Below are 20,501 nucleotides of genomic sequence, written 5' to 3' on the forward strand. Positions count from 1 at the left end.
AATTAGGAGAAGATAATCTTAGATTTTCATGTATTATAGGATGGAAGGACACACAACTAATTTTTAATACGACAAATGTCATATATTTATATAACACACATCAGATTCTTGTTAGGAAAACTACCAATTTCTCAAATACATTGAAATATAAGTACGAATTACATTGACATAAAAAGGACAAATATGCTTAAAACCGAACTTGGACCGGTTTAACTCGGACGGCCTTAACCCTAAACCCGCTACCTTTGTTCATCAATCTCGATCAAAACCAAAGCCCAAACCCAAATCCCTTCTCTCTATAAAATCCGTACCCCACCCTCCAGTGGCGGGAAAATTCCCTCCTTTTCCCCCTCTCTCATCCTCTCTCCTCTCTCTGGTTCTCTCTCCTCAGTCGATCGCCATGAGCGGAAACAACAGCCAATTCGCGCGGCTGCGCCGCCGCTGTTCCGCGGCGTGCCGAACCCTCTCGAAAGCGCATTACAGCAAGCAACGCCGGCGGCCAGTTAACGTCAGCCAAAGCCCTAACACCATCGAGGACGAGATGATGGACGAGGACGTGTATTTAGAAGAAACCCTAATCAAGTACGAAGAAGACGAGGAGGCCTTGATTCTCCTTGGAGATGAAGCCGTAGCTTCTCGGCTCTCCAAATGGAAGCGCCCTTCTCTCCCTCCTCAGCAATTCTCTCAAAACATAGGTACCTATCTTCAAATTCCCCTTGTTTCGATCCAAACTCGCTAATTTTTCTTTGATTCTGTAGTTTTTCAGCAACTGGAGATCGATTACATTATTGGTGATAGCAACAAGGAGTTGCTTCCAAATTCTTCGGGTCCCGCCGCGATTCTCAGGATCTTTGGCGTGACTAAAGAAGGTTCAATGGTTTACTGGTGTTTCTTCTAGTAAAGATTTGATTTTTCTTGATATTGGGTTGATGAATTGTTGAATTTTGGAAATTTAGGGCACAGTGTCTGTTGCCATGTTCATGGATTCGAGCCCTATTTCTATTTTAGCTGTCCTGCAGAGATGGGACCAGATGCTATATCAAGATTCCAGCAAACTCTAGAGGTCAATATTGTAAATTCCAAGGTTACTTTTTGTGGCTTGTAATGTATTTTATGCTCAATTTATATCGCGGTTATCAGGGTAGAATGAGGGAATCCAACAGGAATAGTAATGTGCTGAGGTTCATCAGGCGGATCGAGTTGGTTCAGAAGAAGAGCATTATGTATTACCAGCAGTGTCAGTCGCAACCATTTCTTAAGATTGTTGTGGCCTTGCCTACAATGGTTGCTAGTTGTCGAGGTAAAATAGCCGAAAATAAGCATTTTTTATTTTCTCTCTTTCTTTTCATCCTCATGTTTTAGTCTACCCGTTTTTAGTGCGCTTCAAACGAGCACAAATGTTCAAAAATTAAAGGACAAATTTTCATAATAGACCTCTTTAGGAATTTATTTTCAAAAACGACATATTTGAAATTTATTTACCATTTTCGACCCAGTTGCAGCCACCTGGCTAAAACTGGATCGAAAATGTCAAATAAAGTTCAAAAATTTTATGGGATTTAAAATCCCGTGAAGCTTAAGGACTAATTAAGCTTGATAATGAGAAAGCCATATCTTCACGGAATTTGAAATCTTGTGAAGTTGAAACTTTACGGGATTTCAAATACCGTGAAGTTGCAGGTGCTATTTTCAGAGAGCTTGTGCTCTCTGGCAAATGAGCCTGTAACTTTACGGGATTTGAAATCCCATGAAGTTACAGGTGATACGAGTCGCCGTGCGAGCACATTTGATCACAGAATTATCAAAGGTGGGTTGAGAAGAGGATAACAGAAACACAAGAATAATTCAGTATGTGATGAAGAAAAATACCCTCTAGATTATGAGTATGAAAAGATTACAATTTTTCTCTCACAATCTCACTAGAATCGAGAACAAGCTCTCAATTCTCTCTAAACCCTAATCTCTCTTGATTAAAGCTCTCAATTCTCTCTAAACCCTAATCTCTCTTGATTAGAATCTCACTTTGATTACCTCTGATTGATTAGAAACCCAATCTCACTTTGATTACCTCTGATTGATTAGAAACCCTAAACAATCCCTTATATAGGTGTAACAATGTGAATGACAAAGTGATAAATAACCAAGCCCAAACCCAACAGGAATTCGTACAAAGAGAAACCCAAACGAACCAGGAAACCTTCGATGAGTCGACTCGTTCGAAAATGGTCAAAACACAAAACCAGCAATGAGTCGACTCGTCAGAGACTGGTGACAACGGCTGAGTTTCATGAGTCGACTCATGACATGCATGAGTCGACTCAACCTAATGAGTTGACTCATGACTGTTATGTGTCGACTCACGGGCTGAAAACTGGATGCTTCGATTCTTTGATTTATCATCTCGTTTCACGCTTCCACTTGCGTTCCACTGTGCTGTTTTACACCTCTATTCTCAAGCTATCATGAGAATCAGCTATCCTCAAGCTCCCACGAGGATCATTAAGTTTCGAAGAAAAAATACACCCGTATCATGAGTTTCCCCTTTAGGAATTTGAAGTCGTGTTTAAGTTAGAACTTCAGCTGAGAAAACTCACGAGCTCCTCTATCTTTTCTGTACCACCTGGCCTTGCTAGGAACTTGATAGCGACGTACAACTGGAAACGACTCTTTCGCTCCTTGCCTTGTCGTAGTCGTCTTCTGCTCCAACATGCAATCATCTTTCGATGGTTTTTCTAGAAGTCTAATGCACAAGCATAACGAGACAAACTTCTTGCTTGTATTCACTAGCCTCTTCGCTCGCGTCGTCGTCCCTAAGCTTGTCTCCCTCGGAAGAGACGCCGAATGAAATATGAACTTTTCACCGTCTTTGATGAATGTATACTTCTGAGCCCGTTTTTTGTAGATCGTATATCTATCTCATAAGTACGGATTACTCAGTATAACCTGACAAACATCCAATAAAACTACGTCGCACGTGACCTCGTCAATATACGACTCATGAAGCGTAAATCTGACAGTGCATTGATCAACTACACTCAGTCTCTCTTCATTCTGAATCTACCCCAATGGATAAGGTTTCGGATGCTTGACCGTTTTCAGACTCAGCTTCTGAACCAAGGCCTCGGATATCAAATTCTTCTCGCTGCCCGGATTAACTATGACATCAACAAAACTGGTCTTCACTTGTAACTTCAGCACAAAAAGCTGCTCTCGGGAGTCTTCGTCCTCTTTCGTGGTCTGTTTCCCCGCCATAAGGTTGAGACTGTTGGGTTCTGTCATCTCCGGGACTTCTTTTGGATCTTAAGCTATCACATATGTTTTTTTCTCCTTCTTCAATCCTCTTGATTTGAGATGAGGATACTTTTCCCAGCACCGATCAACAACATGCCCTGTCTTCTCGCAGTGACTACAAATCAGTTTTGTTTTTCCTGGATCATCCTTTTTCTCTTCCTTATATTTGGAACCACTAGACTCGTCCCCCGTTTGTTTGGAGTCTCCCTTAGTCTCGTTGTCTTTCTTCTGCTTTCCCTCAATGGCAATAGCCTTCACGCTCGCCTCTGTAATAGTCTCGACCGTGAATAACTTCATCTCCTTCCGGATGTAATCGCTCAATTCCGTCATATACTTTATAAACACAGAATATTCCTCTGTCGTAATGTTGAGGATCATCGCTTGGAACTCCGTGGTGTATTCTTGAACGGTCTGGTTGAACCGTTGGCACAACCTGTACCACTTGTACCAATGCTCTTCGAGGAACCCTACCGGATAGAATTGCTTTCTAAGTAGTTTCTTGAACTTGTTCCACGACATCGTCTTCTTCTCCTGCTTGCAATAGGATTTTCACCATGTTAATGCATGTCTCGAAAACTTCAAAGTCGCGAACACGAGCTTCTCCTTGGATGAATATCCGTAGAATGTGAAATAGGTCTCTATTTGCTTGATCCAATCATCAAGCCTCTCGACGTTGACACTCTCGTCATAAACAGGAATCTTCACTTTGAAGTCTATCTTCAAATTCTGGTAAGAACCCTTACCCCCTTGGTGTGAAACAGATTTAACAATACAGACATTCTCATCTGGATCAGATCCCTCGTCTTCTCTATCGAACTCCATAAGTTTCTTCTTGCCTTTCGAAGAAGATTCCTCCTTGTTTTCTTTGTTTTGGACAAGATTGACTAGTTGCACGAGGGTCGAACCCATTGTCTCCATCTGCTTCTTTAATGCATCTAGCCTTGCTAAACTGTCTCCTTAAGTCATCTTCTTCTTTCTTAATTTCTGGATTTTTTCCAATGAAATAAGGATCTCGTTTAGCTTCTTATATTACGATCGAGTCAGGACCATACACAGGATACCCCCTTTATCGGATCTGATCGTTCTGATCGTTCTGATACTAACTTGATACGAGTCGCCGTGCGAGCACATTTGATTGCGGAATTATCAAATGTGGGTTGAGAAGAGGATGGCAGAAACACAAGAATAATTCAGTATGTGGCGAAGGAAAATACCTTCTAGATTATGAGTATGAAAAGATTACAATCCCTCTATCACAATCTCACTAGAATCGAGAACAAGCTCTTAATTCTCTCTAAACCCTAATCTCTCTTGATTAGAATCAACAAGCTCTTAATTCTCTCTAAACCCTAATCTCTCTTGATTAGAATCTCACTTTGATTACCTCTGATTGATTAGAAACCCAATCTCACTTTGATTACCTCTGATTGATTAGAAACCCTAAACAATCCCTTATATAGGTGTAACAATGTGGATGACAAAGTGGTAAATAACCAAATCCAAACCCAACAGGAATTCGTGCAAAGAGAAACCTAAACGAACCAGGAATTCTTCGATGAGTCGACTCACGACTGAGGTGAGTCGACTCGTCCGAAACTGGACAAAACACAAAACCAGCAATGAGTCGACTCATGACTGAGATGAGTCGACTCGTTAGAGACTGGTGACAACGATTGGGTTTCGTGAGTCGACTCATGACATGCATGAGTCGACTCAACCTGATGAGTTGACTCATGACTGTTATGAGTCGACTCATGGGCTGAAAACTGGATGCTTCGATTCTTCGATTCGTCGTCTCGTTCCACGTTTCAACCTGCGTTCCACTGTGTTGTTTTACATCTTTATTCTCAAGCTACCATGAGAATCAGCTATCCTCAAGCTTCCATGAGGATCACTAAGTTCCGAAGAGAAGATACACCCGTATCAGCAGGTCACCCAAAACACACAGACTGTGTGCGTGTTCCACCTAATGAGCCTGTAAATTTCATCCACCTAATGAGCCTGTAAATTTCACATAATCCAAAACCTGTTGTATACAATGAAATTTTCGTCTCATTCACAACAATATACATGGCAATCCAACCATAAACATCAAAATTACCGCATATATACTGAATTACAACAATATACATAAAATTCAACCATAAATCAAAACAATACATACGAAAATCATATATATAAACAAAAATCGATTCACACAAGCAACAAATTTTAATAATCTAACCATATATATTCTTAAAATTCATAATCATACTGTAAATTTTACATACATCCTAAAAATCCTCCCCTCCTTTCTCTCCCTTTCTTACCCCTTCCCTTGACTCTTCCCCCCTTCCCCACCCTCTCTGTCCATGCTGGTGTGCCTCGATGATTTGAGTATCTGGTTGCGTGTGAAGTTGAGAAGTCCCGGTTCCATCAGCACGCGCCGCACTAGGAGAAGTGTCGGCTCCATCACGCGCCACCCTTTGACCTATTTTACGTCTTCGCTTGTGCACTTTACCAAATTGGCATGACCTGTTCTCACGTCCTTCAAACTCGTCGACATGATTTTTATGGAACACATTTGCTATTATCTGACTGATCCTATTGAAGATCCCTAACACTGTTGGATCTTGAATCTCATTAATATGCTTATTTATATCAGCCTCAATCTCATCAAAAACATGGATCTACGATTTAATCAATACATACACAATTTAGCAAATAATATTATCACAAAAAAAGAATTATCATTTTAATTTAGTCTAAAAATTTACATAATCCCTCTCGATCATGGCACTAGGGATGTAATTATCTAACGGTGAGCATGGTACGCATCCAACTGCTGGTTGTGGGTCGCATCCTATCCATCTGCGCGTGATATTTCAATACCAACGCATATACACGGTATAACCATCTGCTAGAACTCTCTCATTCTGTATGAAATTTTACATATTATTCCACCTGTCTATGTAGGTCGCACGGAATATGACCCAATCCGTATGATGCGATGCCATTCGTCGCCTGCGATCGATTTGCTCAATAGGATTCGACACATGCTGAAAAAAAAAAGAAATTGTCATAACACATGATCTGAGACATGCATCTCTACAATCTCCTAATATATCAACGAGACTCTGGCTCTCCACAAAGCAGTGCTATCTCTATAGATAGGTGCAAGGGTATACATATCGAGATCTGGCGGAGAATAGGGCGTCCACTTGAACTGAAATTTCAAAATTTTTTATCAGTATCTACAAAAAAATTAAAATATAAATAATGAATTGAGTTTTATATTTATCTATTGGTGGAGGCCATCAAGCTCATTTTTGTAAAACTCTATATGTCTAGTCGCGGTTTTGTGTTTAGAGTGCTTAATAATATACCTATTTGACATAAAGAATATATGAGAACAAATTCGATATTTATATTTTAGACGAGATAAATAATTTTAAATTCACGCATAATTATACTTGCATCCCAAAAGAAACTAACCCTATAGATCGCGGTGTATATGCAAAGTAGATCGTCAAATATGAATGTGTTCCCATGACCGAACCTGTAGTAATATCATGCACCTCTTGAATTCTTTATTCTGCATCAAGGAGACCCTACCTAGTTCTCCATAAAGATACCCCAAGACCGCACTACCTCATGATAGAATGCCGCATACATCAAAATCCTTAAGTAGTGACAGCCATCGTGCATGTATAAGATTTTTGTTCACATCAGGAAATAACATACACTCTATCATGTGTAATATGTAAGCACGAGTATAATACTGGATCGTCTCATTTGTGGCATCAACCGTTATATTTGTCATAAACATCGATCAAAGCCACAATAGCTTCATTGCACCACTCCTTAAATTAGGAACCTGCCCAAGAAGCTTCTCACACACTTCGACCCAATTATGGTCATCGGTGCCTCGTAATAATAGGGCCATTAATACGTAGCCCAAGTATGACGGCTACATCCTGAAGTGTAATGATACACTCCCTTATATGCATATGAAAGGTGTTCATCTCCGGTCTTCACCTCTCAATCAGAGCACCGATAAGGGCCCAGTCAAGCCTAATATATCTCATTGATGAACACTCCCAAAACCCGACCTGAGCTACTAACTATAGTACACGATTATCCTCAATCTCCCAGCCCGAGTGATTCTGAGAATGATCCACTATGTTGATTTCTACTATGGGCTGCACATTAATCAAAATTGAGAAAGTCTTTTAGAATACAAAAATTGAAACTAGTGCTAAAAATAAGAAATATATACATAATATTTTTACCTGTCCTAAGCCAATCTTGTGAGAACGATGATCTATCTGAAGGTATAATATGTCGGGCTACATCGAACCCGTATCTATAATGGATCTCTTTGCATTTAAAATACAATATGTTAGATTTTCCAGTTGAATGATTTAATCATATGTATTCAATATTCAATATTAAGTAAAGAATACAGAGCATAGAAAAGAAAAATAAGAATAGAACATGCACAATGATAGTCACATATTCAAGATTAACAATAAAAGATTATATATTACAAAAACCATAAACGATATATTCCATACAATCAAGCCCCAAATTATCAACGTCTAAGACTAGTTGGACAGTTGTTTTTGTCAATGCCCTAAATTTGATATCCAACAAGCTCCGATGAACTCTAGCGCTTTTCAGCCTAAAAAAGGTTGGCGGTGGCGACGACGACAGGAGCAAAGATAGCCGGTGATAGTAGCAGCGGCGGCGGGAGATGATCTAGGGTTTGGGGGTAAAGGAACAAAGGGAGAGTACAGAGGGCGAGAGAGAGAACGTGAAATGAGATCATGTGAGAGGGCAAAGATAAATACTGACTTGGGTGAGTGGGGCTCACTGCAACTTCACGTGATTTAAAATCCCGTGAAGTTGCAGGCTCATTTGCCAGAGAGCAAGCTCTCTGGAAGTAGCACCTGCAACTTCACAAGATTTGAAATCTCGTGAAGATATGACGTTCTAATTAGCAAAGCCAAATTAGTCCTTAAACTTCATGAGATTTTAAATCCCGTGAAGTTTTCGAACTTTATTTGCCATTTTCGACCCAGTTTTAGCCAGGTGGCTGAAATTGGGTCGAAAATGGCAAATAAATTTCAAATGAGTTGTTTTTTGAAAATAAATTCTAAAGGGGTATTTTGAAAATTTGTCCAAAATTAAATTCTCATGGAAAATTCTATTTGATCGTGATGTTATATACTGATAGTATTCTCCCTCAAAGTGAAGAACTTAACATGTGGCAGGCTACTGATTTATGCTGTGAGTCTTTTAGTTACTTAATAAAGAAGTCATCTTCAATGATTAAAAAAAAAACGAAACTCTTAAGGAGTTGGCAGAATATACTTCTAAGTCATCGATCACTAAGATCTTTTTAGTTATCTTGAAATGTTTTGGCACATACATTGAATGACTTAGCATTTAAGAGTATTTTGGCCAGTAATAAGTTGATACCTGCATTTCCTTTTTCACAGACTACTGAATCTTACTAGAAGCACTATTCTGTGTGAAAAAGCTTGATACTGAGCATGAAATGAATTTTAATGGGAGATGTTCCATATGTGTAACTATGTCAAATGATTTGGTGTGAGTTAGAAGTGTTGTGTCTGTTTATCAAACTTTGTCCTGTGCATGAATATGCTAAGATTTTTCATAAAGCGTCTAACTAAAAAAGTTTTATGTTCTAACTTGAATTTATGGAAGCCCAGCTGCACTAAATAAATTCGTGTTTCCACTCAATTCTTTACTGGGCAGTATATATTTGAACTAAAAAGAAATATTAATATGCGCTGCATGTTATGATGAGCTATTTCCTCCATATATTTTTCAAAACGCTCTTGAAGTTTATATGTAAACAAGGAACACGCTGCAGTAATGTGATTTTGCTGTCAATGTTTTCCACTAATGCTTCTGGTACTTGCTTCTGTTGAACTCTCACTCTAAATCTCTGGTTTTCTGTCAGGCATTCTGGAAAGAGGCATACAGATTGAAGGCCTTGGTTTAAAGAGTTTCATGACATATGAAAGCAATATTCTTTTCGCACTTCGTTTCATGATTGATTGCAACATTGTTGGTGGTAATTGGATTGAAGTCCCTGCAGGGAAGTATAAGAAGACAGCCAGGAGTATGTCCTATTGCCAAATTGAACTAGAGTGTCTGTATCCTTTTCCAACAAAATAAACGGACGAGATTCAAGTTTCTTTTAAGCATGTTAGTCCTTGGTTATTTCTTTCCCTTAATCCATTCTCAGGTATTCTGACTTGGTCAGTCATGTCCCAGAAGGAGAGTACTCTAAAATGGCTCCATTTCGCATATTAAGTTTTGATATTGAGTGTGCTGGTCGTAAAGGACTTTTCCCTGAGCCTACTCATGATCCTGTTATTCAGGTTCTTACTTACTGAAAATATATGGGAACTGCAGTCATTTGGCGGCTTTTTCCCCTCAAGTTTCAGATGTTACACTAACTTATCATATGTTCATTTCTTAACAAACTAGATAGCCAACTTAGTCACTCTACAAGGAGAGGATTGTCCTCTCATCCGCAATGTGATGACTCTTAAATCATGCTCTCCAATTGTTGGCGTTGATGTGATGTCATTTGACACAGAAAAAAAAGTTTTGCTTGCTTGGAGGGTAAGTTCTTATACCACCTTAGCTTCAGCTTAACAGAGTTCTTTTGAAAGCAAGCTGTTAGATGGGCAATAATTCTTTCCAAGTACTTCCCTGGGACCTTTATTTCACATCCACACACAGTAAATCATTTATGTGAAAGACTCATAATGTCAGCTCTGATTTATGCCCATTGATTAGATGAAGAAGGATATCTCTGAGTCTGTACAAGATGAATATTTCAATACTTTTAGTAATGTCCCTGAAAATGCCAGTGAGTTGTGCATCATGAAAGAATGGTTTAATATCAATAATTTGGAGATGACAAAGTACATTTTAAATATATTGCAAGGGAGAATCTGCTATGCTCGTATATAGTCTGTTTTCCTTAGAAGATGCACCATTTATTTTCGTTACATTAAATCAAGGGTAGTTACTTTTAAGATTAATTGTGATTCTTGAGATTATTCTAAGACCTTACTACATGATTTAGTGTAAGATTCATAATGTTAATTTACCTTGACATCTTGCTGACTTGATTTGGTAAAGATAGTATGATCATTATGCTTACTAAGTCCAGATTCCAGATGGTGGAGCATGGAGCTGGATCACCAAGAATTTGAGAAATCCATGAAGATGTCGCTAGTGATTAGCGGCTCATTATCACTTTACTCATGCATATTTTTGGTCAATGCTTTTCTTGGACTGTAGCAACTTCATTTTTTTAACATTATGCTTCTTACTCTCATGTGACAGTCCCCCTTTTCCCAATATCTTAAGCTGATGAGTTGTGGTCAACAATGTAAGTCATATAACTTAACCCTGGACAGGTAACGTTTGGCTTGGTTCTAAGAAATAAAGGCCTTTTGCTGGATATAAAAGAGATATATACTATATTTGCGGGGAATGCAAAAAGAATGAAGATCTCTGCAATTGCCAGTGTCTTACAGAACCGAAAGTTTTAGTTCAAATTCTGCCAATTTTTACGAGATTTTCCCTGAATATGACACCAAAATATCTTTTTCAAACCTTGTCATTTCCTTTTATTAACACTGTAGAACAATGAAGAGTTCGTTTTACATTCATACAGCCATGCCACTATATTTGAAAGCTTGTTTTAGATGTTTTAGTTTTAATGAAATATTTTTCCGTTATTTTCTGAGATTTTTCAATGGGTAGCATGCAAATAACATTGGCAGGATTAGTAGAAGCATATGGAACATTGATAAAATTTCAAAACCATGAATTATCTGTCCATTTGACCTTATAGGAAGTTGTAGTGCAGAGTTGATATTATCTGGCAAGGAAAAGGCCTCATAATTGTTTGTGCAGTAGCAGTTTGGTCATTGGCGTTCAGGGAATCTGTTGAAAAATGACACATGGTTTCCTTTCATCTCTGACTTCGATCGGAGGAAATCATTAGAGAGGAAATCATTAGAGCACCAATTTTCAGTGATTATATAGTTTGTATTCTTACTATTTTGTTTGTCCTTTTGTGTGTTGCTTTCTTTCTTGGACTATCCTTAAGAGATCACTTCTTTAAATTTTCAGAGGCAATTTTCACTGACTGAATGTAATCCTGCAGGATTTCATTCAAAAGGTAGATCCGGATATTATTATTGGATACAATATCTGCAAATTTGATCTTCCATATCTCATGGAGGTGCTCTACCTTCCTGTTTATTTGAAAGTTTCACTTGGCAATTAACTGATTTGTGCTAACTGTGAGTCTCATTTTGAAGAGAGCTGAAGCCCTCAAGATAGCGGAATTTCCTATCCTGGGTCGTGTTAGAAACAGTCGGGTTCGCATGCGTGATACAACATTCTCCTCAAGGTTAGCTTTTGCGTGGCATATTGTCTCCATATCAAGAGTCCAACGAGAAGTGGTTGCCATATTTATGCTCTATATGTTTCTGTCTTGTGTATTATCTATCTACTCACAGAAACAATAACTAGAAACCGACTCCTCTTGTTAAAATATCAATTTAAAATCACATTGCAATCTTCATGTTTTGTAATTTTCTACCAAAGCGGTCTATAGTAATGCTTCTATTTCGTACACAGAGGGTGTTTTGCCCTTTTGTATTGTTTAGTTGATGATGCATTGCTGTTTACCAAAGAGACATCTTTCTTTCATCTGATCCTTTTGTCATCTTGTTGGAAGCTATATTGTAGTTTTAAGGGAAAATGGTGATTTCTGTCACTGAATTCTAAGCACACCCATTTTGTTATGGTCACAGAATAAGAGGCCTTTAGGTCTCTGATGGTATATACACTTTCTCTGTTTCTTTCTATGTTCTCTCAAGGTAGTGTTAATACCAGATATCAGAACTATTATTATTAATGTTATTATTTTGTGTCGTGTTGTTTCCAGATGTGAAGAATGAACCTTTTAACGTGATATGGAGGAGACAGATGTATTGTTGAAATCATTGTATATTTATATTTAATGGTTTTTCTATATACACAACCCCCAAATTGCATTTTTTAATTTTCCTTTGACCCCCAATTTTATTCTTTCTTCAATATTTATACCCCCATTCTGACTGTAAAGGAATAAACTTGGAGTATTCTGTTATATCTTTATTAAAATAATTTAATAAATAAAAAATAGCCCTCCTTACCTGTACTGACTGCTGCCACCTCTTCTCCTATCTGCCCACCCTGATCGATTATTTTTTGTCTGACATTTTGATTTCAGATGTCAGATCGATTTACGTAGAAGTTGATGTACGATGCATTTTTTTTGTTGTCTTTTGTTTCTCTGTAAGTGTACAGTGTTTTTGCATGTCATATTCCATCGTCAGCATGAGTTAGCATTTGTTTCACAAATTTCAACAAAATTGAAAATTTATTAGAGACCCGAATCCAATATTTATGAGACGTTCTTTATCTTTATCAGATGCTAAATTTGCGTGGTTGACAACTTTACAGTTGATGAATTTAATTGATTTATTACTTTGTGTATGCATTTTGTTCTGCTTTTGGGCTTATGTGCCGCAGTTGAGTGAATTCCTTTTGGAGATCCATTATTTTCTATCTTTCTTTTAAATTCCTTCTTAAGATGGGAGAAATTTGGCGTACTGAACATTGGACATGCCGGTCTTTTGAGGTAAATTTATTTTTGACACCTCCATGTAGGCAGTATGGAGTGCGGGAAAGCAAAGAAGTGACAATCGAGGGAAGGGTCCAATTTGATCTGCTTCAGGTCATGATCCAATATGTCCTGCATATCTAGGCACAATGCCAGTATTTGCCTGTACTTATTTGTACCGCATTTGCACAGGCTATGCAAAGGGATTACAAGCTTAGTTCATATTCTTTGAATTCTGTCTCTGCACACTTCCTCTCAGAGCAAGTAAGTTTCTTTTGTTACTAAGTATGTGTTTTTAATTGTAATCTATCACATAATCAACTATGAAATATGTTATCTTCTTTTTGATGCTTGAATTACTTTCTGTCAGTCAACAATCACCATACTATCTTTTTCTCTGTTGCCGTGATGCTTAATACTGAGTTTCCATAAAATAAGGGGGAAAAACCGGTTATCAGTGAACGTTTGTGTTTATAATCCTTCATTGTTTTGGATTATTGGAGATCTGAATCATGATCTTTCTGCAGTTTTTCCTCTTTGCAATTCAGGTCAGGTAACAATTTTTCCTATTTGATTTGCAATTGTATGTCCATATCTCAATGACAAATTAAAAAGGGTGTTCTGTTGGTACTTTCATTTGCAAGAATTAGGAATTCCGGTGTACATATTTCAAACAAGTTTCCTAATTTTTTTTTGTTTCAAATCATTCATCACCTTCATCATCTTGTTGCCTTAGGGATCAGCTACAGAGTTGAACATCAAAACTGAGAAGGCTTTAGGGATGAATTGATGGACTTTCATGATTGGCTGTTTATATGACTAACAATCTGACTAGAGCTTGTCTGGGCCGAACTTCTCACTTCGTATGGTGAAAAAATAAAGCCATAGTTCAACAAACCACCATAAAGTTTTGGTTGTTCTTAAGATCACCATTAGTTTTTTTGTTCACATAACTTGACAGGTTTCTGAAAAATCAATGTTGTTTTCTGAAAAAAAAATTCAAGTCTCTGGTAGTTTTTATGTTAATAAACAAAAAATCATCGTAGTTCTTTAAACCAGCACAAGGTTCATGGTTGATTTTTAATTCAGCAAAAATTGCAATAAGCCCTTATTGGTTTTGCGGAATTATCAGTCTAGTCCCTGTCAAGTTCTGTAAATGTCTCAAGTTAAATTCTGTAAATGCCTTTATGCTAAGAATATGCCTAGGTGCATGTTTGGGTCGAATTTCTCACTTCCTGTGGTTAAAAAAAATAAAGGCATAGTTGAACAAGCCACCATGAAGTTTTGGTTGTTCTTAAGATCACTATGAGTTTTTTTGTTCACATAACGTGACAGGTTTCTGAAAAATCAATGTTGTTTTCTAAGGAAAATATTCAAGTCTCTGGTAGTTTTTATGTGAATAAACTAAAAAATCATGGTATTTATTTAAACCAGCCCAAGGTTCACAATAGATTTTTAACTCAGAAAATTGCTATAAGCCTCTGTTGCTTGTGCAGATTTATCATTAGTCTAGTCCCTGTTAAATTCTGCAAATGTCTCTAGTTAAATTCTGCAAGTATCTATATGACTAACAATCTGACTAGGTGCATGTTTGGGCCAAACTTCTCACTTCATGTGGTAAAAAAAAAAATCCATGGTTCAACAAACCACCGTGAAGTTTTGGATGTTCTTAGGATCACCATGAGTTTATTTTCTTCATGTAACATGACAGGTTTCTGAAAAAAATCATGTTTTCTAGGGAAAAAACACATTCAAGTCTCTGGTAGTTATTTATGTGAATAAACAAAAAATCGACAGCCCAATGTTCACAGTAGGTTTTTAAATCAGCGAAAGTTGCTATAAGCCTTTGTTGCTTGTTCATAATCATCATTAAACTAGTCCCTGTTAAATTCTGCGAATGTCTCTAGTTATTTCCACTTAACATCAGCCTCTCTACAAGCTGTTTCATATCTCTGTGAGGGCTCACCATGAGTTTCTTTGTATGGCTTGGTAGAACTTAGATGTAATGGTGCTTCCTGGAAGTTTGCGTTCAGTTTTTTCCCCTTAAAACAGATTGATATCTTTTTGTACATATTTTTCCTTTTTCTTTCTATTCCATTCTAGGAGCATTGGTATCCTCCAATCATTATAAACTGCATGTATTTTTGCTGTATACACTATTCTGTTTTAGTCTGCAATTGATATTTAGGGAAATAAGCTTTCTTAAGCATGAGGATATCCAGTGTTATTTTGCACTATTTAAAAGTGGGAATGGGTCTAATTCAGTGAGCGGCACTTATCCTTTTCTTTCTTTCTGTAGAATTCCCACATTTGCAAGCTGTATATTATGTATTTCTGCATTGTGCTTATAGATAAACTAGGTGATATTAAGATTGAGGTGTATTACTATATTCTGATACAAATTAGCCAACAGATTGGATGAGGAAATTTGGGCATTTTTTATCCAATAAATTAATATTGGTATAGTTTTGTAAGGAGTTGGAGTTACCTGAGGGTGATGGTGAAAAATACTTCCCCTGGTTTTATGAACCATGAAAAAATAAACGTTCTGCTTAAATATCAATATGTTGGACCAGTAGGCTTGCATATGGTGAAGGTTTAAGTACATCGGCAAAAGCAATGGATGCCCATAATCAAAGTATTCAGTGAACATAAAACTGTTGATATAAAAAGCGTGGATCTCTTAGATAGTGTTATAGATTTTTGACGAGTGTAAAGCAGTAATCTGAAGAGCTCAAAACGTCTGCACTATTTCAGATTTATTGTGGAAATTAGAAAGAAAGAGTAGATTCAATGACGAAAAGTAAGCACAATAAGTATGTATTGGCATTAAATTGGAATAACACAGATTTTAGATAGTGTTATTTTTATTTTTATATTTTAATAATGTACCATCCGCACTATTGTGTTTTTGCTCCTTGGATGTGTTTAAGTTATCCCCATCCTTTTCCATCTGATTTTATCCATCTGTATTTCATGGCTATGGGATTTGTTGCTGATGCTTGTTTTTGGATACCAGAAAGAGGACGTACACCATTCCATAATATCTGATCTTCAAAATGGAAGTCCTGAGACAAGACGACGCCTCGCTGTGTACTGCTTGAAGGTGATTGACAATTTTCATATCACTCAATTTGTTTATTCTCTGCGTATAATTCTAAGGCACTAATGTAAATGTTCGTGCTGTGAAATTCAAATGGTGTCATTTGTTTCTTCATTTAACTCTTTGTCATATTCTTTTATAACATAGAAATGCGGCCAAAGTGATAATGTTCAGATGGCTAGCAGACAATTTAATAGGATAATAACTAGATGCATTTGTGAGGAGGTAGCATTATCTGAGAGGTCGATTTATTGAAGACATTGCAAAAGATGTTACTACATGTGCAGAGGGCATCAATTTTATGGACATGTAAATGGGTAGTAGTTGATGGCACTTGGAGGACGATGAGAGACAAAATGAACCTGGGTTGTTGCAGTAAGGGAACAGCATGATGGATGTTAGCTAGGGGATGACTGACAGAGCGGCATGGGGAAAGTGGATTCATTTAGCTGACCCGAGCAATTTAGGGTTTGTTGGTGGAGTTTATAACCTAGGTTATATTCAGAAATTCATTACTAGTTATACTTTTATGTTATCTTGTACATTAGTGCGTAGTCTTCTAGCTGGCATCTAGTAATTTGTGTTTGCATGTGCATGCATTTTTGCGTACAGTCAAGGGTGTGTATGCGTGAGTGGGCATGATGTTTTCCACAGTTACCTTCCATGTCAGGGAAACTTCATATCAGACCTTTGTACAACAATAAAGTGATCCATTTATGATGAGCACTTTGATTGAAAGTTCCTTTTTTCTAGATCAATAAACAAAATCATGATAATATTTATTATTTAGAATTCATAGACTTAATGGAGGCTCCTGCATATCCTAAATCTTAAAATGATTAAACAACATCTAATACTACTTATGTTGCTTTATAATGACAGTCATGGCTCATGCATTTGAACGTGTTCAATGTATCATTAAATCATCAAGCCAAATCCAAGTTACAAGTGCCTAACAGTCGAGTTAGATGGTAAATTGCTGTATGCTGAGTACCTTAATATGGTCATACGCTTATACTAATCCACATAAATATTTATACGTTAAACATAGAAATGGAAGCAGAACTGTATATCATATTGAATACAGACACAGGCAAACTACTGTTGAGTTGGGCTACATTAATAGTATGTGGATACTATCAATCTGAATCTAAAATTTAGATCCCCAAATTAAAAATCCACACCATTCAATGTGATGTATTACACATGAACTACCTAGAGACAAAATTTCAATTAATCCTATGCCACTGGATGTGATTTAATACACATGAACTACTTATATACATATATATATGTAATTATGTATGTATGTACGTACGTAACTCTGTGTGTGCGTGTTGTGTGCGATCGTGCGTGTGTGTATGGGTGTTAAAGACTCACCCCCCCAAAAAAAATACCCTTCAATTTGCATGCATGGAATGTGAAAGTGTTTTTTGTAATCTTATGGGTATCAATGTAATTTTGCTTCTGGACGGTAAAACACATACATACAAGAGTCTATATACATGATCTATTAATGAATCTTTATGATAACATTTGTACTTATAACTTACGTATATGTTATGATGATTATATATTTATATCTAATTCTCATTCAAATTATATCTTTTTAACCTCGTAGCCTTCACTTTCTCATAACCATTCCTCATTAACCTTTACTTGCACCGCTATCTCCATTTTATAACATCCAATTATATCCTCCAACGCTCTTTAACTTTCCACCATCATAACCTCCTTCTCTATTATTAGAATATTATAAACAGTTCATATCTCCAAGCTAGTAGAAACACTATAGCATTTGCTTCTCTACTATTATACTATATAAAGTCATCCATCTTCTTGTATTTTTCTTAAATAAATGTGTGCTACTTCTTGGGACAATTTTCTATCTACGATGTATTTGACTGGAGTTATTTTTCATAACATGTGCAAATAACGAAAGCATCTATTATGTCAATTGGAATCTTTCCATGAGGAAGCACTTCTATCATCATCATCAAGGTTCTAAAGCACGGTTTTGTTATGCGTGCAGTCTGAGAGCGAGTAGCATTTAATCGGATTATGCGCCGATGAATCAGATTAAAGCATATAAAAATCATGTAAAACAGAAAATAAACCAAGAAAAAGACTAATAAACGTGCAATTGAGCAATGATATAAGTAGTTTAAATACCCACTTAAGCTATTAAACAAATAGTATAACAACTTTAAGCACAAAAAGGTCTTCACCTGCATCAACAACTATGAATGTTAATGAAATAAATATGTGAAAGGAGGACACAACTTTAAAGGTAATATGATAGCACTAGTAGATAAGAGGTTTTTTTTCCTTTCTTTGGAGTATAGATAAGAGCTTGATAGTTTATTTTTTGGTTACTTTTGGTCAAGGATGATCTCTGATAAATGTGTGTGACATGGCCATTGATGGCTTAATAGTTTAATAGTGGATTGTGGGATCCTCTAATAGTTACCAACGATAAAAATAAAGAGAGTTAGACGGTTGTTTTACTCAATTAAAAAAGTTAGAAATCATTTGGATTAGTGCATAAGGAAAAGGCATTCACATAGGGAATATGAGACATCTGTCCTAAGCATTAAAAAAATTCAAAAATGGGTAATTTTTTGCATAAGGAAGACATTGACCGCATAGTGTAGTGATTTTCACATGTTTGCTTTGTTTTGTATCTGCACACGAGTACTCAGCCGGGTAATCGGCCGAGTAATCCATGTTTTTGATTTGTTCTTTAATAGAATGCCTGCATAGAACTTATATCGATGGTGCCTATGTATTAAGAACTATTCTATAACCGTGTATTTGTCTACGAAGTTGCTTTACATTGCAAGTACAGAGAACTAAAGATAAAATGAAATCTCTCCATTATGAAGCAATTTTCTATTAGCGCATTTGTCCCTTCTACTTCACTCTTATGCAAGCTTGGTACTCTTGAGAGATTGTACCTGCTTCCAAAAACCCATAGACTCGAACCATCTAAAATCAGATCCTTAGATGATTTCTACTGGTCTCCATGTTTTCTTCTTTGTCACCTTCATTCTTTTGGGTCATGCAATTCCAATGGTGTATTTGGCCAATCACAATCCCAATGGTGGCTCTAGCCAAACAATTAAACTTGAGTTCATATGTACATTTTGAGCATCTTGATTGAGATTCAATTGACTAATAAATTCATGTGGAATCTTTTCAAAAATGAAAATTTCAAATTTATTGGACAAAGAAAATATATTGGAACAAGTTTCATGGTGTAAATTTTACATGGGATCAAACAGTATCACATATCATATGCGTGCACATTTTGTAGAACTTAATGTTAGACTATGTACAAATTATGTAATATATTTTATTCAAACTGTATAATTTAATTCTACGAAATAAGAAGATAGTTTAAATATACCTTCAAACCGTATAAAAACAATATAATAAATATATAGATTGTATTTAAAAATTATAAGATGAAATGGAAAATAAATATGTTTATATGTTTATAGAGTATAACATATAAATTATTATTATGAATGCTAACAAATATATATTCAATTGATTGTGTTCTAGAGATTATACTATATGAAGAAGCTTGAATATTTCTTAGATTAAGTGCATGACAATGAATATTAATTCCCTCCATATTGCATTTAAAATTATCATTTTGCCCTCAAAATGCATTCAGATTCTCATTCACTTCAGCCACTATAATATCCTATACAAATGCTATAAATTCATTATTAATGGCCATCAGGATCTACATGAACAAGGAATTCGCTTCGTCATTATAGTATTAGTACAATAACATCTACATGTTAATATAAACTAATTCATATTCCAAATATATCTCATTCGTTTCTAAAATGTTACCATGTACTTATTATATGAGAGTAATTAAACTTTAGTATAAGACTAATTCTTTCACCTCCCCCATCTTTCAATTTGACACTCTATTCACCTCCTTCATCTCATAACAGAAGCAAGCTTTCATCCAGCTATAAATTCCCCACTTTCCCATCTCCCTCATCTACAAATCTTTCTATCATCAAAATAAAAAAGAAAATCTCTTCTAAATCTTCTGATCCATTTTCTTCACTCTCTTTCATCATTATTGCTTGGCACCTCCTCCCAACAAATGAAAACTCCTTCCAGTTCTGCTTTCCACCATTTTCAAGGACAAGGATGACGGCTTTGTGGGCTGTGGCAGCGCGATAATGCAGCTCCAATCATGATGCGATGAAAGCATGATGCGATGAAAGCATTCTCTTCTTTGTATGACAAATAACACCTAAGCCTTGAACGTTGTATGACAGTGTAACAATTGTGCATTAGTATCGATGCTCAACTCTATCAGATTTACGGCTGAGAAATGGGATTTTCTTACTGCGTTTTGTGATG

General features: G+C 36.5%; 1 protein-coding gene across 1 annotated transcript in view; it reads left to right on the forward strand.

Annotated features, from left to right (window-relative positions):
- LOC109823232 (DNA polymerase delta catalytic subunit) overlaps positions 401-20,501 on the forward strand; it is a 46,165-nt gene continuing 26,064 nt past the window's right edge. Inside the window, exons 1-12 of the mRNA XM_020389519.1 lie at positions 401-695; positions 759-869; positions 957-1,063; positions 1,141-1,300; positions 9,263-9,458; positions 9,551-9,686; positions 9,796-9,933; positions 11,495-11,572; positions 11,652-11,743; positions 13,051-13,117; positions 13,196-13,267; positions 16,023-16,109. Coding sequence (XP_020245108.1) covers positions 401-695; positions 759-869; positions 957-1,063; positions 1,141-1,300; positions 9,263-9,458; positions 9,551-9,686; positions 9,796-9,933; positions 11,495-11,572; positions 11,652-11,743; positions 13,051-13,117; positions 13,196-13,267; positions 16,023-16,109 — 1,539 coding nt within the window. The remainder of the gene's footprint in view (positions 696-758; positions 870-956; positions 1,064-1,140; positions 1,301-9,262; positions 9,459-9,550; positions 9,687-9,795; positions 9,934-11,494; positions 11,573-11,651; positions 11,744-13,050; positions 13,118-13,195; positions 13,268-16,022; positions 16,110-20,501) is intronic.

Source organism: Asparagus officinalis, chromosome 9 (assembly GCF_001876935.1).
Source record: "Asparagus officinalis chromosome 9, Aspof.V1, whole genome shotgun sequence".
NCBI classification, from domain to species: domain Eukaryota; kingdom Viridiplantae; phylum Streptophyta; class Magnoliopsida; order Asparagales; family Asparagaceae; genus Asparagus; species Asparagus officinalis.